The sequence below is a fragment of the Ursus americanus genome, chromosome 33, assembly GCF_024610735.1.
Source record: "Ursus americanus isolate L20-20 chromosome 33, mUrsAme1.1.p, whole genome shotgun sequence".
Lineage (NCBI taxonomy): Eukaryota > Metazoa > Chordata > Mammalia > Carnivora > Ursidae > Ursus > Ursus americanus.
The window spans coordinates 19954568-19980762 of NC_142159.1; the positions used below are offsets into that span (position 1 = coordinate 19954568).

The 26195-nt window shown below is 48.8% G+C and overlaps 1 protein-coding gene across 7 annotated transcripts in view; it reads right to left on the reverse strand.

The window, feature by feature from the left end:
• Positions 1 to 9482: 9482 nt before the first annotated feature.
• TMEM51 (transmembrane protein 51) overlaps positions 9483 to 26195 on the reverse strand; it is a 61071-nt gene continuing 44358 nt past the window's right edge. For 3 of the 7 annotated variants that reach the window (XM_045774718.2, XM_045774719.2, XM_045774720.2), the window contains exons 2-4: positions 21548 to 21622; positions 17183 to 17727; positions 9483 to 15065 (exon numbers count right to left, since the gene is read on the reverse strand). In XM_045774718.2, the coding sequence (XP_045630674.2) occupies positions 14651 to 15065; positions 17183 to 17526 (759 nt within the window). In that variant the 5' untranslated portion in view covers positions 17527 to 17727; positions 21548 to 21622 and the 3' untranslated portion in view covers positions 9483 to 14650. Of the gene's footprint in view, positions 15066 to 17182; positions 17728 to 21547; positions 21623 to 22044; positions 25430 to 26195 lie in introns of those variants that run through there. The other 4 variants (XM_045774714.2, XM_045774721.2, XM_045774716.2 and 1 more) reach the window with 3 other exon arrangements.

Sequence of the window (26195 nt, forward strand, 5' to 3'; positions counted from 1 at the left end):
TCTTCGTTTCTGTTGCAAATCCCTCTCCCGCGTCAAGTTCCCTTGGTTCCTCGGGCTTTGGCTCTGGCTCAGGATGGGTGTGCGTGTTCAGTTTGCAAACTGCTTAGTGTGCTGATCCCACCGTGGGTGTGTTCTTTGGATGTATTCTGTCCGCCCTCACTTGCCCCGCCCATCCAGTGGAGATCGCAAGGCCCGGAGGGTGAGGATTCAGGGGCCAGCGAGTGTAAACTACTGAACTGCGCCCAGGTACAACAGACTCGCTCCGTGAGTGTTTGCAGTTATTCGTGGCCGTTTTGTTTGTTTGGTTTGGTTTCTGGATGATACGGGAGGACAGCCCAAGGTCAGACACCCTGGGGAGAACTTTGATTTGCATCAAGACTCAGTCCCAACCCAGAGCAAACCTGACCTCCGACCAGCCGCACATCATCTTGCCCTTTGTCCTGGGACCTCTCTGGGTGTGGGTGTCAGAGACGGGCTGAGCTCCCTCCGCTGACGTCCCCTGGAGGGCTTCTGCGTGGTAACTGCTGGGCAACTCCATTAATTCTACTTTCCGGCGTCTGGACAAACTCTGCTGTTCTTGCGAGCAACAGCTAACCTTCATGAATGTGGCTAGCAAAGCCAGCTAACACATCCAGGCTCGTGAGGGGCCGCGCACGGTTTTATTCAGTTTTACAGAAGGTGGGCACCGAAGACTCAGGCGACTTGCCCGGTTACAAATCTCGTAAGAGGTCAGACCGGGATCCGACTCCAGAATGCTGCGTTTTTCATAAACTGTTTATCGAAAAACAACACATTCTGAAATAGTGAAAAGGGCACCCGTCTAAGTGCACACTTGAAGAATTGTCGCCAAGTGCATGCCTTCATCTCACCGGAACCCAGATCCAGAAGCACATCGCCAGCCCCTAGAAGCCTCCCTGTGCTCCCTTCCGGTCATTTCCCACCCACCACCCTGACCACCAGTATCGTAGATTATTCTGCTTGATTCTGAGCTTTGTTTAAACGGAAGCATACAGGTGCCATCTTCCACTCGGCTTCTTTCACTCCCCGTGATGTTTGCGGGATTCGTCCTTGTTGTGTGATGGCACTGGCTCGCTCATTCTCACTGCTGTGTTGCATTCCATGTAGTAGTTATCTGTTCTTGTGTAGCAAATCATGACCCACGTAGTGGCTCCAGCAACACACCCTTATCATGTCATAGTTTCCGTGGGTCAGGAATCCGGCCCCTGCTGGGGCAGGGCAGGGGGTGGATTTCTGTTCAGGGGCTCTCACGGGCTGCACCAAGGGGTTGGCCAAGCCCAGGGGTCCCGTCTGAGACTCAGATGGGGAAGGATCCACTTTCAAGTTCAAGATTCAGTTCCTTGAGGGTTGTTAGACTGAGAGCCTCACCTCCTCGCTGGCTATTAGCCAGAGGCCCCCACTGTCTGTTTGCTGGGTGGGCTTCTCCCTAAGGGAGAAAGGCTTCATAAAAGCCAGGGAGAGTCAATGGAGGGAGTCTCCTAGTGAGATGGACGTTACCATCGTAGGTAACATAATCACAGAAATGACATCCCATCACCTTTGCAGCATTGTGCTAGTCCAAAATAAGGTACAGGTCCCACCTACGCTCAAGGGGAGGGGATTACCCAGAGGAGTGAACACCAGCGATAACTGGGGGCCGTTGTAGCTGTCTTTGGGGTATGCATACATCTAAGTACCTCCTGGGTATACACCTAGGAGTAGAATGGCTGGGTCATGGAGAACCCAGATGTCCAACTGTAGAAGATTCTGCCAAACATTTTTCCAAAGTGCTGGTACCATCTACAATCCTTGAGCAGTGTGTGAGCCTTCCAGCCAGAGCACCTGCTTTTCATTACTATCCTCCCCTTTCTCCTTATAGAGGGGGTTTGGTCTGGGGTTCCTCGGGACAGGAGGTCCTAAACCTGGCCCCAGGTCAGAATCACCAAATTTCGGGGCCACATCTCCAGACTCCCTGATCCTTCGAGGGCTAGAATATGAAATGAAAGGTACACTCCATGAGGCAAGTATCCTTGTCTTCTTCCCTGATGCATCCTTGGTGCCTAGAGAAGCCCCTGGCAGGTGGTTGGCACTCAGTAAGATTTTTTTTAAAAGATTAATTGATTGATGTTAGAGAGAGGATGAGAGAGTGCGTGCACAGCACAGGGGGAGGGGCAGAGGGGAAGACAGGGAGGGAGAAGGAGAGAATCTCAAGCAGGCTCCATGCTGAGTGAGAAGCCTGACACGGGGCTCGATCTCACAACCCTGAGAAATCAAGAAGCAGATGCTTAACCAAGTGCACCATCCAGGCGCCCCTACATTTTTTTTTTTTTAATTAAATGAATGAGTTCAGGCACCATTGTTCACAAAATAGGCCTCAGAGATGGTGTGAACTCCTGATATCAGGAGGAGACTTGGGCGTATGGGAGCCCTGTGCATTTTTTAGGGAAGAGGGTCCAGAGCCTTAACCAAATTCTTCTCAGCAAAGGCTAAGAGCCGCTGTGATTGGATCCAGTCTGGCTTGGTTATCTGATCACAGTAAGAAAGAGCTGGTCTTGGGGAAGGACAGAGTTTAGAAGAGAGAAGAGGGACAGTGCTTGCTCGGGGGGCTCGAAAACGGACACCTGGCCCAGTTGGATGTTTGACCCATGGTGACTTTGGGGATGGCTGGCCTAGCAACTGCCTGGCCTCGTGGGGGCCCTCCCTTGTGTCTGTTTGTTGAACGGCAACTTCCAGAAGCCTCAGTTTCCTTCCACAGAAGCCGACACGAGCCCCACCTTTTCAGAAAGCCTCTCGGTGTACCCAGTTTGAGATGACCTCATCACTTGTCACCCTCTGTCTTGTTTTCTGGAGGTTTCCCAGCATGCTGCTGCTGTCTGCATTCTTTTATCCTTTCAACAGTGCTCCTGTTTTCTGCTTTGGGTCATTCCCGTCACATGCTTTTTATCTTCCTTCCCGAGCAGATCAACCTTGTGCCCCTCTAAGACATTTCTTCTCGGGTTTCCTCTGAATCATTTCCTTCAGTCCAGATATGGCCAGCTTTTCCTCCTTCCTCACGGCACTCAACATAGACCCTCTCTTTTCCCCAGAACAACCGCTCTTTCTTTCCACTCCCTCACTTAGGTCCTCGTCTTTCACCGTGTTTTCTGACTTCTCCTGAGAACGGATTGTTTTTTGAAATTCAAGTCTCAAAGATCATCCCTTCTAATCTGGGTCTAAATTTGGATCACCGTCAAGAAGCACAGGGGACAGGAATGTTGCTGGGTAGTTAGGCTCCCAGGCAGAAGGGCTGAGTGCTCAAGGGGGTGTCAGAGGGACCTGGGCAGAGAGAGGGGGTACATTCTTCTGCTGTGGGGTGGGACCTGGGGGGAGGGAAAGGCTCTTTTAAGCAAAAAGGAAGCATTTTACCTGAGTCTTGAAGGATGGGTAGGATTCTAGGCGATAGAGCGGGGAGAGAAGATTCCATGGAAAGAAGGGGCAGGAGGAACGGAGGCTAGAAGACCAGGAATAGGAGAGGCTAGGTATGATCCTACAGAGTAGGAAGGGAGGCCAGGTGCTGAGACTGGAAACGGAGACCCATGTCAGCCCTCAAAGATGTTTGTCTGGCTTTCAGAGTGTGTTAAAGGGTGTGCTGAAGGGTTTGGCCTCCTTCTGTGGAGTGACTGAGAAACCGATTCCAACTGGCGTAAGCAGGAAGCAAAGTCCCTGGTTACCATAAATGAAAAGTCTAGAGGGAACAGCTGGGTTCAGGCCCAAGTGACGTCATCAGGCCCTGGCTTCTCTTTAGCTCTCAGCAATGCTTTTAGCCACGTGGATCCAAGCTCAGAGAGAATCCCTGTATCATGGTCACAAAAGGGCTGCCATAGCTCTAGCCCTTACATCTTCTCAGGAATCCCATGGGGGGACAAGGAAGAGTGTTTTCCCGAAGGTTCTTCCAAAGGCCTTGCTGCTTCTCATTTCCTCTGGTTGGGGAACAGGCCCCTTCCTGAGCCTGTTACTGAGGCCAAGAGACTGCTCTGCTCTGACTGGCTGAGGCTTGAGTCACACGCCTCTCCCTGCCACCAGAAATGGTGTCCACACGGTCTCTGAGAGAGTGGGCTGAGACAGGGGGAGAGGTGTGGTCCCCAAAGGGGAATCATAATCCCATACTGTTTTAGAAGAGAGGTCCTGAGTGACAAAAACTACAGGTATCTATCATGGTGGCCAGTGTGTATAGACCATTTTAACTTACATTAACATCTTGGAAAATGGGAACCCGGGCTGTATTCTTGCACATAGACCAGCAGGCTGTGAGGGCTAAGGAGGGGCTGCCCTCTTTAGAAACGGTCTCCCTTCCCACTGCACTGCTCACATGCTCACATTTCCTCTCTGGCTTCTGGGAGCCCTTGGGTTTTCATCCCCAGCATAATAATTTGATTCTGTGAATAAATCTGTTTCTTCTATCGGAATGGAAGTGCCAACAGTACAGGGTCTGATAGCTCTCTCTGTGCTCCCATTAACTCCCCGAGACAAATGCCTACCGTGTTTGATGGTCTCATTCCTTGCTCATGTGTAAATCCCTCTTCGAAAAAAGATGAAATACATAGTGATTTTAGAAGCTGCATCTGAGAATTACAGTGCCTGAAGTCCTTGGGGGTGTTTGGGGGGGGGCGGTCCTCAATCTACTGTTTGCTTCTGCCCATGCTGACTCATCCTGGCTTGTTTCTCAGATGTGTCGTGATTTGACTTTAATCTCATTTCGGACTGAACTTAACCTGTGGGAATCCTGAGGGGTCTGATTCCTGGCCGCTTTCCTTTAGGAAAGCTTTATGTTGGTTTCAGCTGGATGCCAGGGATACTGTAACCACTTACATTCCCTTCCTTAGCTTGGAGCTTGCTCTCTGAACACCTGGAGTATAAATTTGAAGCTCAGCCCCATGTGGTTACAGATCTTCAGGGTGACAGTCATCTTTATTATTATTGTGGCCATAATTAAATTTTTCCCTCCAGACCCACGCTGAAAACAGACAGATTGTCTCCTTGGCTCCCTTTTCTGGCAGTCCAGGAAAAAAATGGGTTTTTTGAAGTCCTCCCTTTGCTGGGATGTATGGCCCCTTTGAGGGCTGGCTGGCTCACTTGGCAAAGGTCCAAGTCTGTACCTCCCATTTCTGGCACCTGTTAACGTCCCAGCTTGGTATAGAGGCGTCTATTAATTTGCTTACACTGTGGTTGTAGCTCGCTCTACCTCACATGTATGCTCACATGTTCCTTTGGGACTGCTTCCATTAAAAAACTTTTTATTATGGGTCTTTAGAGGTAGGGTACAATTCAATGAACTTCAAGTACCCATCATCCAGCTTCAATATTTTCCCAATCTTCTCTCATTTCCTTTTTTCTTCCTTGTTGATTTTTTTTTTCTGGATTAATTTAAAACAGATTGTGTCTTTTCAGCCACAAAGACTTCCTAACTGGAAGGAAGACTTTCACCCCCCTTTGCATTACCTGCCATCCCCGCCCCCACACATTATCACACTGAACAATACTTACAATAATTCCTGAATCTCGTCCAACATCAGTCCATGCTCACAGTCCCCTGATTCTCTCCAAGATATCTTTGCACAGTTGGTTTGTTAGAACAGGATGCAGACAAGATCCCCGCATTACATGTGTTGTTAGGTCTCTGAAATCGCTTTTATTTTGTAAAGGCAACCACACCCCCCCCACACACACCCCCTTTTTCTCAGTCACTGATTTATTGGAGAAAGGAAGTCCTTTGTCCTGTAGAATATTCACATCCTGAATGTGGCTGATTGCTCCCTCCTGGTTTCAATTGACTTGATTCTTTCTTCCCCACGTTTCCTGTAAACTAACAATTAGAGCTAGAAGCCCGATTACATCCAAAATCTTTTTTGTTGCCAAGACCACTTCGTAGGCGGTGCTGTGTGATTCCTTGATCAACGTGGGCACATAAATGTCTGCTCATCCCATTTTTAACCACTCAGAGACCAAGCAGTAGGAGCAGCGCTGATAGACTGAACCATCCACTATCGAGTCCCCATCAGCTTTTTTCTCCCCGTAATTTTTACTTTTTATTTTTAATTGTGGTAAAATACACATAACATATAATCTACCATCTTAACCACTTTTTTTTAAAGATTTTATTTATTTATTTAACAGAGATAGAGACAGCCAACGCGAGAGGGAACACAAGCAGGGGGAGTGGGAGAGGAAGAAGCAGGCTCATAGCGGAGGAGCCTGATGTGGGGCTCGATCCCATAACGCCGGGATCACGCCCTGAGCCGAAGGCAGACACCTAACCGCTGTGCCACCCAGGCGCCCCTACCATCTTAACCATTTTTAAGCTTACAGTTCAGTAGTGTTAAGTGTATTCACATGGCTGGGTAACTAATCTCCAAAATCTTTTTATCTTATAAAGCTGTAGCTTCACACCCCTTAAAACACAGTTCCCCATTTTCTGCTTCTGTGAATTTGACTAGGTGCCCCCATAAGTGGAATCATGCAGTAGCTGTCTTTTTGTGACTGACTTATTTCACTGAGCATGGTGTCCGGAAGGTTCATCTGGGTTGTTGCCGGTGTCAGAATTATCTTCCTTTTTTGGGGCGCCTGGGTGGCACAGCGGTTAAGCGTCTGCCTTCGGCTCAGGGCGTGATCCCCGCGTTATGGGATCGAGCCCCACATCAGGCTCCTCCGCTGGAAGCCTGCTTCTTCCTCTCCCACTCCCCCTGCTTGTGTTCCCTCTCTCGCTGGCTGTCTCTATCTCTGTCGAATAAATAAATAAAATCTTTTTTAAAAAAAAGAATTATCTTACTTTTTAATAATATTCCTGAATAATATCCCATTGTACGTAGGTATCCATTCATTCGTTGATGCACACTTGGGCTCATCCACTTTTTAACTAATAGTTTTAGCCTTTTTGAGTATCAACCCTTAGGTCCACCATTTCCTTTGGGGTTGCTAAGTTGTGACATCTTTGATTGCTATTCCTTTGGTAATCATTAGCTAGAATTCTTTGAGAAAGAAGAGTTTTCCTTCATCAACTCTTTGTTTATATTTATCATAAAGTAGGGTTTGTTCAGGAAAGGCAGAATAAAGGATTGGTTCTCTCTTTCTATGTAGCAATATTCGAAGTAAGAAGCAACTGCCAAAGTGACCGATGAGTTTTTAAAAATATCATTAGGAATCTTTGATTCAAAAATCTGTAGGGGGCGCCTGGGTGGCTCAGTCAGTTGGGCGTCTGACTCTTGATTTCGGCTCAGGTCATGATCTCAGGGTTGTGGGACTGGGCCCCGCGAGGGGCTCAGGGGGAAGTCCATTTGAGATTCTCTCCCTCTGCTCCTCCCCCCATGCTCACGCTCTCTCTTTCTCTCTCTAAAATGAATGGATAAATCTTAAAAAATATTTGTAGGTGTGTTGCAGCCCATTGAAATGGGCTCTGTGTCCTTTGTTTTTCCAAGTGGAAACCACACAATATTTAATTATAACCATCCATGTTTATACCACATTGGCGTGGTCTTTAGATAAACACTTTTGTCTTAGTTTTCCTTCTCTGTACAAGGAAGTGGGACAAGGTGAGCTCTAGAACCATTCCTGCTCAAGACTTTACTTTTTGTAGCATTTTCCCATAGAGTTTACTCAGTCGACTCTCCCAGTCTGTGACCCAAGGCCATTGTCAACATCTGCATGTTACAAACACGGAAATTACCACCTGAGTGATACTAGTTTTTTTCCAATTTCCCATCCTGCCTTTTTCCCACTAGACTTCAAGCTCTGGTTCTGAGTCAGGGATTGCTCCCTCCCAGGGGACTTGTGACAACATCTGGAGACCTTGTTGATTGCCACACGTGGGAGAAGCTACTGGCATCTAGTTGGGAGAGGCCTGGGATGCGCTAATCATCCTATGCTCCCCACCCCACGTCGATGTCAGCCAGCCCCAAGTGTTAATAGTGGCAGAGTTGAGAAACCCTGACTTGCGTATTCCTTTTCATCTAATGTTTATTCAATGAAAGGATGTATAAAAAGGTACACATCTGAGAATTCAAGTATAGACGAAATAGAATGATGGGACAGTCTGTTCCTAACATATCCACAGAATTTAGCCGTTTGGCGTTCTCCTACATTTCCCCTTCAGTCTTATTTCTGGCTCCTATTTTGCCCCTTGAGACTGTTCTATTATTGGCCTAAGGGAAGATTAATGGACAATTTTTATTGCTTTTAGGCCAATGGGAAAACGTTTGCCTTGATTTTTTTTCCCTTTAACTTAGGAAATAGACATCAAAATCAAGTTTTATCCCATCTAGCAGTCAGCTTTTCTGGGTCCCGTTTCTTTGCCATTTTGATTGATTGAATGGATGTTTTCCATAAACTTAGCATTACCTTGGAAAGTCATTCAAGTTATGGCTCATGGCTTCTCCCGTATCCCTTCTGCTGCATTTGTATTGATTTAAAACAATCCACTTGGTACTGAAATGAATTTTCTAGTGCTAGAATGGTGTGTCCTTTACTATTTGAAAAGTCAATTTGTGAACTGGTAAGTTGAATCTGATTTTTAAAAAGACAACTAATTTGTCATTGACAAATAAACTTTTTATTTTATTTTATTGGTTCCATCTTTCAATATTAGGTAAGGCAGATGCATTTACTCTCTTGCTTATATCACACACTTTCTCTTACAAACACGTATTGACAGCTTGTCTACTGGCTACCGCATTGTTACATTATCTTTCCCTTTTTTGTGTTTTGTTAAAGTAGATGCTAATAATTTTTCTTGACTGGACACAACCGCCAAGATGCTTTCTAAAATAAGGCGTCTTGAGGATAAATACTAAGAACATTCTTGGGTTTAAAGTTTCCGTGTGGGGATGCCTGGGTGGCTCAGTCGGTTGAGTGTCTGCCTTCAACTCAGGTCATGATCCTGGGACCCTGGGATCAAGCCCCTCATCGGGGTCTCTTCTCTGTGGGGAGCCTGCTTCTCCCTCTTCCTCTGCCTGCTGCTCCCCTTGCTTGTGCTCTCTCTATCAAATAATAATAAATAAATAAAATCTTTAAAATAATAAAGTTTTCATGCAACTTTCAAATTTTATACGGTACTGAGCCCAGCTTCTCCCTGAGAAGCATGCTGTATTATTGACCTTGTTGTGTGTTTTTTTTTTCCCTGAGAAGACTTGCATCGCAGAAGATCAGGCCATAATTTTTGCTTCTCAAATTATATTGTCGTTGTTTTATTTTGAAATATAGCCTTCATTAGTATGCTTTTAAGTAACCTAAACTTTCTTAAAATCTATTTGAGTTTGTAAATACTACTGACTATTATCTTTCCCACAGCCTTTAAATGCCAGTTAAAAAATTCCAATGGAGAGTTTTAATGCACAAACAAGGGACTGGGGATGGAGAAAAGGAGGAGAGCTCTGTTTATATCATGCCGTGGAGAATTAGATTTACAGTTCTGGCTTGCGGAGGGATAGGAAAATGGTCTTTGTAAAAGTTATACATTTTTTTTTTAAGATTTTATTTATTTGATGGAGAGACAGCCAGTGAGAGAGGGAACACAAGCAGGGGGAGTGAGAGAGGAGGAAGCAGGCTCCCAGCAGAGCAGGGAGCCCATGCGGGGCTCGATCCCAGGCCCCTGGAATCACACCCTGAGCCGAAGGCAGACCTTAACGACTGAGCCCCAATATTTTCCTTTTTTTTAAAGGAAAATCATAAATACCACACTCAGGCTGATCTCCAGGGATGAGTGTTTCTTGGTTTTTGATGGAGCTGACACTGGGTGGCCAAGCTCTATCCCCAGAGTCCCCACTGCCCAAGAGAATGGATCTTCCTTCATCTAGGGCAGGGTTTGTCAACCTTGGCCCTCTTGACATTTGGGGCAGGATAACTCTTTGTTGTAGGCAATGTCCTCTGCATTGCAGGATGTCCGGTAGCATCCCGGCCCCACTAGATGCCAGTAGCAGCTCCCCCCCCCCATTCTCACCCCACAGTCACATTCCAAATGGCCCCTGGGAAGCAAAGTCAATCCTGGTGGAGAACCACAGATCTAAGGTGAAGCTGTCCGGTTCCGGCATTGGTGCGATGTTTACCAGTGTCACCGGGAGCTGAGAACGTTTTGTCACATGTTGTATCTGGGGGCTGGTTGGTTTCTATCAGCATGTCACCCGTCTGACTGTCTTCCCCCACGTGCAGTGGGTTCTCCCCCAGGTGTCAGGTTCTGGGCCATCTTGTGACCTCTGTGGTCTTTTGCTGCAGCCCTCATTGGCCATCTTTGATCTGAATGCCACACAAGGAAGCTAATAGACAGCTTCGTCAAGGAGCTGTAGGACTTTGGACATGTCTCTTGTGGGCTCTGGGCCAGATTCTCCCCCCGTAGAATTACTGGGTTGGGCTCAATCACCACTCCCTATGGGGTATTCCACGGAAGCTGACCATGGAAGAGGCTTTGTGGGGAAGAAAGGTGGTGCGGCCAAATTGGTTTGGGAAATGCTATATCCTGCAACATCTGCTTGGAGAGTCATAATGTGCACAAGCGTATGAGAGGCTTTCTAGAATTCTCCGCACCCAGATCTCCATGTGGCTCCCTCCCCACTTTTCTCCAATGTTACTTCCCCAGAGACTTTTCCAATCACCGAAACAGGCGATGCGCTAATGTCTCATCTTTCTTCACACGGCTTCTCATTTTCTGACATTACAGCTTATGTATTTATTTCTTTGTTCATCGTCTGTCTCCCTCCACCTAGAACACAGCCTTGGTGTCAGCAGGGACCTGGTCCATTTGTTTGCAGCTGACCCCTAGCATGTGGCACATAGTAGACGCTCAGTAAAAATGTGTTGTTTCTCTCGTGGATTTCCAAATGAATTTAATCAGGGACTTTTCCACTACCACCCATTAAAGTCCAGGGAAGCAAAGCCTGGGCATCAACAAGGGAGACGGTCTCTAAATCCTGATAGCCGTGGCCTCCTGACACTCACTTTCTTAGGATGAGCCGCTCAGTTCTAAAGGCACCGAAAAGCTGGTATCAGGCTGGAAAGCAAACAAAACGGGCTGACTTGTCCATTATCTGTGCTGGGAGTTGCCATCTGGTGAACTGAGGAAGAGAGCAACCTTTTGCCTCAACGATCTGCTTGTGGCTTCCCTTCTTCAAAACTGTAACCGGTCTAAGAAAAGTGGAAATAAAAACCGGGGAGAGGTGGAGTGCCCACTGTGTGCCCAGCACTGTCTGTGATGCAAAGACGGTGCCTGCCTTCAAGGACTCGGGCTAAATTTAGGACCAGAACTCAAAAGGGGGATTTATTGGGAGGACACAACATTATTGGGAGGACACAAAAGGGCTGGGCTGGGCTTCCCAAGGGACAGGACCAAGGACCAGAAAGTTATCCGGAGGCAGCTATTTCCAAGGTCTCCTTGTTCATGTCTGCCTCTTTCTGCCCCTTCCCCGGCTTCGCTCACCTGTGGCCCATCGCAATGGTGCCCAAACAGCCCCCTAATCGCTGACACCCCATCACCCAACAGCCTATCCATCCCTGGCAGGATCAATTCCTGAGGGAGAAGGGCCTAGCCTAGCTCAGCTTCTGGTTGGTTCTCCTGGGTCAGGTGGACACATACCTCAGGTCCAATCAGCTGTGACCTGGGAGAGCAGTGCTAACATGACACCAAAATGGCTGCTGAGATTCCTCCTTTTGGATGGAGTGGGAGCGCTAGGTGGGATTCTTCTCTGTTCTGTCTTGGCCCTGGGGCTATTTAGGCTCAAGAACACGCTGGCGGCTTCTTGAATTTTCTCCCCCATTTCTGTCCTTTTATGTTTACTTTAAGAACAGAAACCTGATGGAGAGGAAAGGTCTAGGGGCTTTACTCTGGTTTTTAGCCCCCCCACCCTTTTCTTTTGAGTCAAAAGATGGAGGGCCCTGATAGGTCTGGACCAATGAGCAAACAGGATGAGTGTGCTTTGGGGAATGTTGAGCTGAAGGTAGTCCCCTGTTTTGACAGGTGGTTTTAACTTAATATTGCAGATGATCTTTTTTTTTTTTTTTTTGGCCTCTCTAGGCACTGTTCAGGTCTGCAGCCCACAGCCAACATTCCCAGCTAACATTCTCTCTGCCTTCCTATAGGCAAAGGTGAGCCATGCTCTATATGCGCCATGTTTGAGGCATCAATTTCGCACAGACTCGGTAGCCTAAGATAATAGCAACGTACCCTCTCATGGCTCTGGATGCGGGAAGTCCAAAACCAGCATCGGCTGGGCCACGGACAAGGTTGCAGCCCCCTTGGATGCTTAGCAGGGAATCCCCTTGCGTCCTCCAGCTCCAGGGCTGCTGGCAGTCCCCGGCTTGCAGACGCACCAGTCTAGTCTCTGCGTCTGTGGTCACACTGCCTCCTCCTCTTCTATGCAACGGTGTCCCCAGCTCTCACTTGGCAAGTGCACTTGTAGGTGGCATAGAGAGTTCACCGGGAGATTCCAGGATAGCCTCATCTCAAAACGCTTCATGTAATCACACCTGCAAAACCTTTACCTTGTAAGGTAACTTTCGCAGGTCCTAGGAAATCAGGTCCTGATACCTTTCGGGGTCACCAGCCCGCTACAAGCCCTAAACCTTTTTCCATTGAGGAGGGTCTAGGCTAGGCAGACACCCCACAAGATGATCTCCCAGGGCCCAGACGGAGGGCCCTTTCTATCATTTGGAACCTTGCTAGTCTCCTTCTCTTTTTTAAAGATTTATTTATTTATTTTAGAGAGGAGGCGGGGAGGGGCAGAGGGAGAGACAGAATCTCCAGCCGACTCCCTGCTGAGCGTGGAGCCCGACACAGGGCTCTACTCTGGGCTCTACTCTGGGCTCACTCTCACGACCCTGAGATCATGACCTGAGCCCAAGTCAAGAGCGACAGGCTTCACCAACTGAGCCGCCCAGGTGCCCTGCTAGTCTCTTCTTTTTCCTCCTGTCTTCCCATCAGGAGGAAGCATAAAGACTTAACCCAAGAACAAACCCAGCCCCCAGATACATGGAGAGCCCCAGGCTGGCTCCGTAGTGGGCTGTGACCAGACCAGGCCTCTCGTGTCTTAGCCACATAGCAGGTCCCTGCTACTCCCTCTCAACAGATGGATTTGCATAAGGAAAGTGAAAGGTTGGCATTTAGACTCTGCTGCCAATCCCGAGATAAGGAGGTGATTCACTCCCTACCTGCCGCCCCTTCTCTACTTAGGAGCTTCTGGGAAACATCCATGGCCTCAGGATTTACTCTTCTCCCAGCCATGCAGATTCCACGCCATGCTCCCCAGGACCAGGAAGGCGCCCCTGGACTCAGGTGTGTCTTTCCAGACTCCCACCCCACGGTCAAGACCCTGACCCCAGACGTCGCTGTTCCTCTCTCCTGGCTTGGCCTCAGCAGTCAGCAATCCCCTGGGCATCCTCATTGGCTGAACTGTTTTCCTGGGCTCCACAGGCAGCCACTTTGCCCTCTGCATGAGGACACGCTCACCTGGCCTTTCTGAGCACACAGCCCATTGGCTCCCTCTGGGCCGGGTCTCAGGAGGGGGCTGCTGGGAGGACATTTAAGTAGGTAGGAGCTGATGTCCAAACAGCCCCAATGTTCTGTTGGGCGTGTGGGTTGATGGCGCAGCCCCAGCTTTTGGGAACCACAACAGATCCTCGTTCAAAGTCTGAAGAAGCACTTTACACTGAGCATTTAAAGAACTCAGGCCCTGGAGCCAGACCACTGCGTCCTAGCCGTGTGACATGGGGCACTTGAACCTGAGCCTCGGGGAGCTAACCTTCAAAATGGCGGGGACACCAGGATATAGATGAGACGGGAAAACACACGTGAAGTACTCACGGCGCCTGGCAACGGGAAGTGCTTCGTGTGGATTAGCCGCTATTATTATGAGCCGCGATATTTCTCCCTAAGCAAGTCAGCATTGGAAGAGCTGGTACAGTAATTCAGCGCCCCAATGTACTACATATAAAATATTTTATTATCAAAAGCTCCCTTGCATGGCATTTTAGAAGGAATAAAATAACTCACACAGCTGTCCTTTCTCGCCCTTACCCAGGAGACACCAGGAAAGCGTACCAGCAAAACTCCGATCTGATGCACCACCGGGCCTTGGGCCCTCCGGGAACCGACAGCCGCAGGGGCCTCACCCCCACAGCATCGATCAGCCTCTCGTTTCGCTTCCTTCATGGAACAGCCCTGCGTCGTCCTTTCTAGAAAGCCGAGTCCCCTCTCCTACCCACAGCTCAGGACTCCGGTGAAGAAAGCAAAGGCATATCTGGTTTTCTTTTTGAAACAAAACAGTCCTCGTGGAAGCAAAACAAAATCACAACCGAGACCAGCTGCTAGGCGTCCTTTCCTGATTGGAAAGAGCGGTGTTGTCGCCAACAACTCAGAGCTGGGGAGAAACGACAGGGAAGGTGCGTGCCCCGCGCCCCCGACGGGGTCCACATGCCGAGATCCGAGGCAGCGGCTCTTCCCCACGCACCTGCCACGTGAGGTTCCGTGGACGTCAGTCAGTCCCCAGTCACCGGCCCCCCCCACCCCCCTCCCCACCCCCATCCACATCCGTCTGTTTGCATCCGGCCCCTCTACTTCCCCACTGCAGCTGGAGCGGCTTCACTGGGGGTCCGTGGTGTGGCAGGTGAGTGACCGGAGGGACACGGCGAAGCGGGGCCGTCAGTCAGGTGGCCGGGTGTCAGAAGCCTTCTCCTGGACCTCGTCGTACTGTGGCGGGGGCGTCAGGGGCTCGATGGAGGGAGGAGGGACGTTTTTATCCGGGAGGTTGATCCTGAAGTCTTTGAGGTGAAGCTTCTCGGATTTAATCCTTCGAACTTTCAGCGGCTTCAGGCGTTTGGCCAGCTTGGAGTTCTGCCTGTCGGGTGGGTGCCCCGGGCTGGGCTCCACGCTGGCCCTGGCGGCTGTGGGGCTGGTCTCGTCAAGCCCTGTCAAGGACTCATAGGAGGGGAGAGAGATGCTCATCCTTGGGTTCTGGTCCGATTCCCTGGCTTCTGAGTAGTTCGTGTTCATCACTTCCTCGTAACTGGGGACATAGTACCTGGAGGCGGCCTCCTCCTCCTCCTCCTCCTCCTGGCTGTAAGACAGCAAGCACCAGCACGGAGAGGGTTAGCATGCGCTCCGCCGTGTTTAAAACCACAAGGAGATGAACTCCGGATCCCGTGTCAGCCCCGGGTCCTCCTACCCCAGCCTTGTCAACCACCAGTGGGTCCCAGAAGGAACAAAAGCTAACGCTTCGACTGTGTGCTACGAGTCGGGTATTGTGCTAAGTACTTCCACATGTATCAGCCAGTTTCATCTTCCTAACGATGCTATGAGTTAGGTCCTCTTTGATACCCATTTTATGGATGGGGAAACTTGATACGTCAAGGTTAGGTGACTTGGCCATATATTGGGGAAGTGGGAGAGCAGAAGCTGAACACCACACTCAACGACTACACTGGGTGATCTGGAAGCGCTGGCATACGGGAGCTAAATCCCTTTGCTTTTAAGTCTCACGCTTCACCGTATGCCAGACAGGCTGTTCTGGTGCCGGGTTGGGTCCTTTGGCCAAAGGCCATACAAACATGCATGAAACAGCTGTCAGTCTGAAGCAAAATGGTTGTTCTCAGGTAGAGAAGGAATTTCTGCAATACAATTTATATCTATTTCAGGTTATTCTGTAGTTTTGTCCTCTAAGTTCACTCTAAGGCTCAAAGGTCTTATCCTCAGGCTTACTCTCCCCTTTGATTGTTGAAAGAGAAAACCAGAAAGTTAGGGTGCTTGTTTGTTTGTTTATTTGACACCTGTATAGGGAATGGTGACTTTAGCCACCTCCCAGAACTCTGTACTTGAACTTGTGGGGTGATAATGGCCAACGGCAACCCGTCCCTGTCTGTCTAGGCCTTCCTCTCATCTCCCTTAGGCATGTGTGTGCTCATGGCCAGGGTGGGTAATTAGGGGTGATTTATTTTCCTTCTTTGTTCCTTTCTGTATTTCTTAAGCTTCCTAGAATACACATGCATGACCTTTTATTATCTGAAAATAGGTTTCATTTTTCCAAACTAAAAACAACTCCCTTCCGGCCAGAAAGATGACAAAGTTGCAGAAAATCTAAACAATACAGAAAAACCTAAGGCAGAAAATACAACCATCCCATCTCCTTCCACCTGGAGACAGCCTCTGTTAGCACTCTGTTGTACACCTTTCCAGATCCCTCTCTAATCCCACAGCTGCAACATTTGATGCGATTAGGACCTTACCAAAGACGCTGTGTTGTAACCTCCCTTTCTCACCGGGGTGCATATGGTCCTCCGTTAGCAACTACAGCTCAGCTGTGGCTGTGCAGAATGCCGCTGAGTGGGCGTGCCATAATTTAGCTCCAATGATGGGTATTTAGGCTGTTTCTCCGTTTTTGCTATTCTAAGCAATGCTCTGATAAGCCTAAGGGCTGAGACTCCCTTGCACTTGCGTGATTTTTCTCCCAAGGGTAAACTCTTAGGAACAGAATGGATAGGGACACGCATCTTCAATACTTCCTCTCACTGTGGAACTCCTCTTCAGAAAGCTTCGGTCAGTCCACACCCCCATCCGTGACCCATTTCCCTACAGCTCTCCAACACCGGGGCTGCCCGTCTTGGCCATTAAGATAGGCAAAGAATAATGACACCTTCTTTTTGTTTGCATTTCATGGCTCATGAGGTTGAACATCTACTGTCTGCACATCTAGGAGATGCTTGCTTGTATCCTTTGTCCATTTTCCTACCGGCGTGTCCATCTGTCACATTCATTTGCAAGGGCTCTTTTTCTAGTAGGGACGTCAACCTTCATCACGTGCTCCCTAATGTATTGCTTATCTGTTAAATGCATTCGTGGCATTTTGGTCCAAATAGAACACTCCTTCCCAACCTTTTCAAGGCAAAGCATGTCCACAGAGCACGCTGGAGGCTCTGGCTGCCCTGGGCCCCATGCGGCTTCCCTGAGGGTGTCAATATCTTAATACACCTTTAATCCATTCATAGCACATTATTTGGGAGGCTCTGGGATAGAAGTATGAAGTTATCTGGAAAATTGTAAACTGCTTTATAGAGCCTTACTGGGGGAAAGTGGGAAGGCAGAGTCTTCTAGACTAAAACAGTCTCGTCAGTGAACCCTCTGAGTGTGTGTGTGCGTGTGTGTCCATCCCCCGTCCAAGGGCGGTCAGCCCGTCCTCACCTGTCTTCCTCGGGGGCATGCGACTCGACCCCCGGCTGGTGCTGGACGTGGGCCATCTCCTCGCCCTGCCGCTGCTTCCTCTTGTCCCGGATGCTCAGACAGATGGACAGCAGCAGCAGCATTACCCCCGCCCCGACCAGCACGTAGGCCACGGAGAAGGTCTTGCTCTTGAGAATGCCGCTGCCTATCTCTGTCTTGTTGTTCCCCTGAGCCGTCGGCTTCTCGTGGGCGCTGAACCCGGGCACCAGGTTCCACATGGCCATGATGACCCCGAGAACCAACATCCCCAGGCCGATGGCGGTCAGCGCATAGTGGGAGCCGTTGGCCTTCGACTGGGCCATCATGCCAGTGGGAGCGGGGTAAGGCCGGTACGAAGAAAGAAAAGAAATAAATAAGAGCAGCAGCAGCAGCAAGAATAAGAGAAGCCCCTTCAACGCACGGAACGAAGCCCCTAGTGCCGCCCTAAAGAAACAGCGGCTGGGCTCCCGAGGGACGGCTTCAAGCAGATTCGAGGCATCCTGTGTGGACAGCTGTGGCTGAGGGGTCTGGAAGGAAAGCACAAAGAAGAGAGAGGAGGATCAGCTCGGATTCCAGACACTTCTGTGAAACAGCGGCTGTGCTCTTGAAGGAGCTGGGAGCAGGACTGAGCCGTGGGCTCGGGCCGGGCTGGGCCGTTGATACATTCCAGATGTCCTACGTGCTACGCTTGGCTCCTTCTGTGAGACTGCAGAAGGAGGGCTGGTCCGCCTACCCCACCCGAAAAGGAAAAGCCAGACCTTTCCATGCAGGAGACCAGAGAGGTCAGCGCTCCGGGTCCTGAAAACATTTTGTGGAATTTAACGAAGCGCAGTGAAATCTCAACTGGCAGGGGGTCCGGCGAGTAGCCCGAACCGTGGCGTGCATGAGCCGTGGTCAGTAGCTGGACCCGAATCGCCTGGGTGACGGCATCCATCAGGGATACATCCCCATCCACACAGTCTACCGGCTGGTCCCCACCCTCCACAGCTCCCCACTCTCTGCAGCAGAAAATCCTGGCTCCTGGAATCACCCATGTGATGGCCTCTCCCCGTCATCTCTCACCTCGCCCTTCTCTGCACAGCCCCCTCCAGCATTTCTGCCGTTCTCTGGTCCCCCCAGCTCAGCTGCTCCTTCCGTGGGCTCCCACAGCCACCAGTGACTACTGTGGCCAGTCTCTCTCTTCCCATGACACATTTCTGCGCCCAGAACATAGCAGGGGCTCCAAACCTGTCTGCCAAAGCACTGAATGAAATGAACAGAGGCCACCTGAAGCCATCCTGTGAGACTAGCCTCCCTTCAGCCACAGAGTTTTGCTTTTCTTAAAGGGGCAGAAGCAACCTATTCTTCATCTTAGCTGCTGTGCCCCGGCTGGGCGAGTAACCCTATTCCCACGAAGCGGCTCAGAGACCTGGTGCTCAAGGGAGCAAGCCCACCGTCCTGGGATTCCACAACCATTTGTTGGCTGGGAGAGTGAGTCAGATAAGCAAGTCGCCTGAAGGTTTAGCTCAGAACACTTGCAGGGGCCAGGAGGACCAGCGAGCAGCGAGCACCCTTCCTGGCTCACTGCTCCTTAAGACATGATTCCTGGGACAGCGACCATTGCAGAACAATAAAGCCTGACAGATGTTTGGATGGGCAAGGTCCTATTTTCAATTCTGCATTCTTTCCGATCTTTCCAGAAGGACGGCTAACCAGGCCACTTGAAATCTAACACTGCACAGATATTTTCTCATCAAACAATGGGCTCAATCTGAAAGTGGCCACTTTGTTAAAAAATACTCTAAAAATATTTGGGATAATATCCTTTATCGGCTTGAGGTCTGTTCCTTCTTTCTTTTTTCACTCCACAAATATTTCTTGGGCATCTGCTAAGCAATGGCAGGCACTGGAGGGACACAGGTGAGCAAGTTAAGGGTTAGCGGGGCTACCAGGCCAGCAGGAAAAAGTCGACAGGGAATAACGACAAAGTGGGAAGAAAGTCTAGAAACTGTGGAATTTCGTAGGTGGGTGTCCTAACTCGGGCTGGAGAACATATGGAACGTCTCTGTGAGACAGAAGTGCCACGTCACGTAATCGGCTCTGCACCCGGATTGTGCCGTGCTATGTGCATACTGATGTGTCAACACGTATGTGTAGGCATGCGGGGCACTGAACAGGGATCCCATCCCGCGGCAGACAGCTGCTGTGGACCAGCTGAAAAGCCTACCAAACATACGAGGGGATTTGTTTCCCAAATAACACTCACAGCCAGCAAAGGAATGAATGAGGGGTTTAGCAGTTCTGCCAAATGGATGTGAGACAAGGCAAGAGGAGGAGGACGGCTCAGGGGCGGGAAGGTGCAGCCCGAGGCTGGTGCAGGAAGCAGGAGATGAAAAAGCCCATTACTGAGCACCTGCTAGGGGCCCAACAGGTGGGCCTTGACCCTGGGAGGCTGACAGCGTGTTTTCCAAACCAGTGACTGGGGCCACTTTAACCTTCCACCCTCCCTGCTCTCCTGCCTCAAGCTTTGCCTTGCTTGTCACGTGAGTAAAACAGGCCCCAGGTGAGAGTTAGCGACAGAGATGAAAATGTCGGGATTCATACATTTGGGCCTGTTAAATGGTCAGTGATGGAAAACAGGCAGTAATACCCAGTGCGGGTAATGGTGTTGGGATAAGTGATTTCATACAATTTTTCTGGATGGCGAATTTTGGCATTGATGAATCAAAAGTTTCAAAAATGCTTCTACCCTTTGGCTCTGTAATTCCAGCTTCGAAGAATGATGTACAAGGATATTCATCACAGCTTTGTAGCAGTGAGAAACTGGAAACTACATAAATAGTCAATAATCTGCATCTGGTTAAATAAAATATGGTACACGTGCTTGTTAAATTATGCTTTCAAGCCAGCTAATGATACATTTTAAAGTCAAAGTGTAAAAAAAAAAAAAGACGGTATGTTCAGTGTGATTCTAATTTTTAAAAAATTCTACATGCAGATCTGTATGCATGAATATATAGGAAGGAAAACTGGATGATCCTTCTTATGTTAAACAAGAGACAAAAGATTTTCACATATACAAACATGTATGTAAAAATCTCAGACAAGGGACACATTCCAAACTTAGCAGTGACTGCTTTGGAGAATAAACAGGGCTTGGGAAGTGTACCTGATACTCTATGTCTATATTTTGGATTCGTTACAACCAGAAGGTGTTGTTGCAAGGCAATGTAGCTTGGTGGTTCAACGTGAACTTTGGAACCAGGCTGCCTGGGCTCAGATCCTCACTCTGACTTTCCCAGCTGTGTGCCTTTGGGCAAGTTACTTAACGTCTCTGTGCCTCAGCTTCCACAACTGTAAAATGGAGATAAAAGCTTTCTAGTATTCACCTCAGAGGAGAGTTATGATAAGTGAACAAGAAAATGTACATAAAGTACCTAGAATTATATGGGACCAGCATATAGTAATTTCTTCTAGAAAGGTTATTTGATATTATGTAAAGCTTGTATTCCCAATGGGGTGAGACCACCCATGGCGGGGGGAGGGTAAAAATTCGTTCTTGGGGATGGTGTAAAATAGTCTTCGATAGTACAATGGTTTGTGGCCCTCCACAATGCATTACCAGACACACAGGATATCTGCAGTATGAAAATTTCCTGGGGTGGGGGTGAAGTGGGGGCATTACAAAAACAATGTCTAAAAAGACTCTTCAGGGGACAACACTGGGGGGAAAAGGCTGAGAAACACTAATTAATGTTTTACATGAAATTTCAAAACCCTCAAATTATGCATTCCATGGTCTTTTTAGTTGTTTTCCGTGAGGTAGGATTAGTGTGGTTTTAATTTTCTTTCTCTTACTGGGAGAGTTTAACAATTGGAAACACAGAAATGTGTATGTGTTGCCTTTAGAATCAAAAAATGAAATAAAGGTTTTTGTGTTTTGGGTTCGTGGCAGGGTTATGGGTCCAGGGGTCACTTAAAATTGTCCATCGGTTCTGCCCTCCCTCCGCAGACCAGGCCCCTGGTGGGTTCACCGGGGGTGCGGAACCCGGCTCCCAAACTGCAGCTGTTAGCTATTTATCTTGTTTCTGGCTTGTTGACCCATGTTATATTTAGTAAGGTGTTCTTTCCCTTTCAAAAATATGGAAAGAAGCTAATTTTGTGCTTAGAGGACTTGGACCACATAGTTTCCAACACGTCCCTAAAACAGAGCAGCCTTGGCGGGCAGACCGGGGTCCCAGCTCTGCCAGACTCACCTCTGGCTGGACCCATCACGGCTCATGTTCGGGGCAGCCCTAAGGGATACGTGAGTGATCCTATACCTGGGTTTTCAAGAAAAGGGGTTAACTGGGTAAGAGAGGCACCTACCTGTTGTTACCTGGGCGCATTCAGGGCAGTCCTGAAAACAACTCTCCATGCTAAACTCTTGAGTTAAGGACCCACCTGTAGAAAAAAAAACAAACCAGAAACACAGCTTTCTAAGTGAGCTGTGAGCATTTCCATTTGAGGCACTCATGGGGGAGGAATGTGTTTTCTTTGTTTTTTGGGGGGAGGGGGGCGGGCATAGGTTGGGCTGGGGGCACAAACAAGAAGAGTTGTTCCGGAAGAGGCCAAGATTCTGTACCAAAAAAGTGGGGGGGTCACAGAAGGGTGACAGTCTGGTAGCCGCGTTTACCAGACCCTTCTGTGGTTTTATGTCTTCCACAAGGGCCCTGGGGGCTAAAAGAAGAGGAAACAGTCCCCCAAGTCATTTTATGAAGAGTGTATAACCTTGATACCAAAACCAAACAAGGACAAGGCAAGAAAGGGAAATGGCAGGCCAATCTGATCTGTCTGCACACAAACAAAAATCCTAAACAAAATACCAGCAAATGGAATCCCACGATGTGAGAAAGGGATCCATCAACATCCTAGAGGAGAGCACAGGCAGCAACCTCTGTGACTTCGGCCACAGGCAACTTCTTGCAAGACACGTCTCCAAAGGCAAGAGAAACAAAAGTAAAAATGAACGATTGGGACTTCACCAAGACAAAAAGCTTTTGCACAACAAAGGAAACAATCAGAAAAACCAAAAGACAACTGACAGAATGGGAGAGGATAGTTGCACATGCCTTATCAGATAAAGGGCTAGTATCCAAAATCTATGAAGAACTTATCAAACCCAACACCCAAAGAACAAATAATCCAATCAAGAAATGAGCAGAAGACATGAACAGACATTTCTCCAAAGACGACATATAAATGGCCAACAGACACATGAAAAAATGCTCCACGTCACTCGGCATCAGGGAAATACAAATCAAAACCACAATGTGACCACCTCACACCAGTCAGAATGGCTAAAATTAACAAGTCAGGAAACCACAGATGTTGGCGAGGACGCAGAGAAAGAGGAACTCTCTTGCACTGCTGGTGGGAATGCAAGCTGGTGCAGCCACTCTGGAAAACAGTATGGAGGTCCCTTAAAAAGTTAAAAATAGAGCTACCCTATGACCCAGCAGTTGCACTACGGAGTATTTACCCCAAAGATACAAACATAGTGATCTGAAGGGGCACCTGCACCCCAATGTTCATAGCAGCAATGTCCACAATAGCCAAACTATGGAAAGAGCCCAGATGTCCATTGACAGATGAATGGATAAAGAAGATGTGGTCTATATATACGATGGAATGTTACCCAGCCAACAAAAAAATGAAATTTTGCCATTTGCAACAACATGGATGGAACTAGAGGGTATTATGCTGAGCAAAATAAGTCAATCAGAGAAAGACAATTATCATATGATCTCACTCATATGTGGAATTTAAGAAACAAAACAGAGGAGCATAGGGGAAGGAAGGGAAAAATAAAACAAGACAAAATCAGGGAGGGAGACAAACCATAAGAGACTCTTAATCATAGGAAACACACTGAGGGTTGCTGGAGGGGAGGCGGGTGGGGGGAATGGGGTAACCGGGGGATGGGCATTAAGGAGGGCATGTGATGGAATGAGCACTGGGTGTTATATACGACTGATGAATCACTGAACTCTACCTCTGAAACTAATAATACACTATATGTTAATTCAATTTAAATAAATATATTAATTTTTAAAAAGGTAAATACATAATACATCACAATCAAGTTGGGTTTATGTAAGAATGTAGGGTTGGTTCAACATTAGAAAATCAAATAAGGCCATGCACCAGGAGCAAGGACACGCCATGACAGCGTTTTCCAGTGGAGTCCCGCACAGCCGTGAATAGGAGTCACCCACAGCCATGTGCACCAACGTGGCCCATTCTGACAAACGTGATGTTGAACAGAAAAGCAGATTCCATTTATGTGACGTTCGAAACCAGGTAAAACCAAACAATACATGGATGTTTATTCATTACATTATTCCTTACACTTCACCGGGACCTTATAGACCCTTTACATTGGCCGAATTACCATGGAACAGGAATTTCCAACACCCAACAACACCTTTCCACCACTCTTAGCATAAATTCCAAACTCCTTTGCTGTGGCCTGAAACCCCACCAGATTGGACTGGCTCCTGCCTTTCTCCTATCTTCTCTCTTGGCTCACCAACCCTCAGTGGTTTCTGTTTTTCACCCACCCAAGCATGTTCTGCCACAGGGCCTTTGCACTTGCTGTTTCCCATGCCTGAAACACTCTTCCATCTGTAAAGGTCTGGCTACTTCTTCACTACTTCTGTCTCTCAGCTCAAATGCCACCTCCTCAGTGAGGATATCCTTAACCATTCTATATAAAATGTCCCTCCATCACCCAGCTACTCTTAAGCCCCATGCTTGGTTCCTTGACGACATTCCTTCCCATGGATGGATGACATTACCTCACAATCGATAATAGTATTGTTTTGCTTTCTTGTTGGCTCCCTGTCTCCCCCAGTGGAGTATAAACTCCCTGAATGAAAGTTCTCGTTAGGGAACCTAACAGGTGCTTAATAACTATTGGTAGAATGAGTATCTGGCAAGGTAAAAAGTTTGACCAATGTCCCACATCAATTTGGGGAAATTCCTAGTCCACGGTTGGTGTCAAGGGGGAGCGGGTTAGTTCGAGCAACTTTCCGGAGTGTCTGCACGCAAACAATTTGCCAGCAACATGGGAGAGGTGCCCAGGCTAAATATGATTTCCGTTCTGACCCAAGAAGGTGACTCTACCAACATTCCCTGGTGGAGGTTTTCTAAGTTTGTTTGTTTATCAGAATGAGAGAAAAAAGCACGCACAAGCAGGGGGAGTGGCAGAGGGAGAAGCAGGCTCCCTGATGAGCACGGAGCCCGATGTGGGACTTGATCCCAGGACTCTGGGATCATGACCTGAGCCCAAGGCAGACACCTCACTGACTGAGCCACGTGGGCGTCCCTCCATGGTGGAGTTTGAGGTTTCAGCGTTCCCTGGTGTTCCTAGGCAGAAGTCGGCAGGGGTGAGAGCCCCGAGCCTCCCTCCTTTTGGGCAGCTGTTGTCTTCCCTCCCACCGGCACCCTTCGCCGACCAGAGCCAGCAGGGATTTCCGGGGTGGGGGCGGACAGTCACAGCTCTGGACATTAGAGCACTCCACCTGGTTGCGACCCAAGTGCGGCCATCCCACACCTGGACTGGAGTCTCTATGAATCTAATATGAAGACAATGCTTTGAATAAAATTGAATGAAAGAAAGAAAGAAAGAAAGAAAGAAAGAAAGAAAGAAAGAAAGAAAGAAAGAAAGAGAAAGGAAAAAAAAAAAAACGGTCCTGTCCTAGCTGAGGCAGAGCAAAGGGTCCCGAGTGATAGACAAGCCTTAAGCCCTTGCCCCGTTCCCGCTGAATCCCAGCAATGCTATGGGGATTTAGAAAGCAGGGATCGAAACATGAGAGACTATGGACTCTGAGAAACAAACAGAGGGCTTCAGAGGGGAGGGGGGCGGGGGAATGGGATAGACTGGTGATGGTTAGTAAGGAGGGCACGTATTGCATGGTGTACTGGGTGTTATACGCAATTAATGAATCATCGAACTTTACATCAGAAACCAGGGATGTACTGTATGGTGACTAACATAATATAATAAAAAAACATTAAAATTAAAAAAATAATAATAAAAAAAGAAAGCGGGGATCAGATCTAGACCCCTGCGTGGCCACCGAGCTTGCCCCCTGGCCCTGGAAGGCGCAGTCTCACAGGCGCCTGGCCCTGCTGCCTTTCGTGGGAGGGGATCCCAGCGGTCCGAGGTGCCTGGCAGCTTGACCAGTCCCCAGGACAAAGAGTCCCCCCCCCCCCCCGCCAAGCTGCATAATTGGGAAAGGGATCCCCAGCTGCATTCCCAGGGAACCAGGCCACATTCCCATCACAGAGAGACAGCTCAGTGGGGCCCTCTGGGCCAAGTTTCAGCCCGCAGTCACTTTGGTCACCAAGTTCCGGTCCCACGCAGGGGGGACCCAGAGGAGAAAAGCGCTGAGCCACCACCGCTGATGCTGCCCCAGGCCTGCCTGGGGATTTCAGGCCACCTCCCGGCCACCCAAGGTCAAGGGTGTCAGGTTCCCGTTCTTTGAGAACACGTTCTTGTAGCTTCAGCATTCAGGAAGAATGAAGATCACGGTGCAAATGAGTCATAAAGGTAGAGGGGAGGAAAGAGGGCTGCCCAGGCCCGAGAGAGCCGACGGGGGAAAAGGAAAGCAGGGATGTGAAGGGCTCTGCCAGGCAGAGCAGTAACTATAGGAATAGTGGAAGCACCAGCAGCAGCCACCCTTCAAGGAATGATTAGCCCCACTATCTCTGAGTCTCAGAGAGGTTATGTAATTTGCCCTAGGCCACACAGCTCTTGGCAGCAGGCAAGATTCCCAATGAAATCCCGCTGACTTTGCAGCGCACCTCCTTCGCTCCCACCACACCCCTCCCTGGGCAGGACAGGCAGGCCAGCCGTGAGCACTGTACTTTATCCTCGGAGATATTTCGTCACAAAAGCACCGGGGGAACAGGTGCGCCTTTGAAATTGGCTTTCTAGAGAATCTGAATCCAACAATTGCTGGGTCCCTAT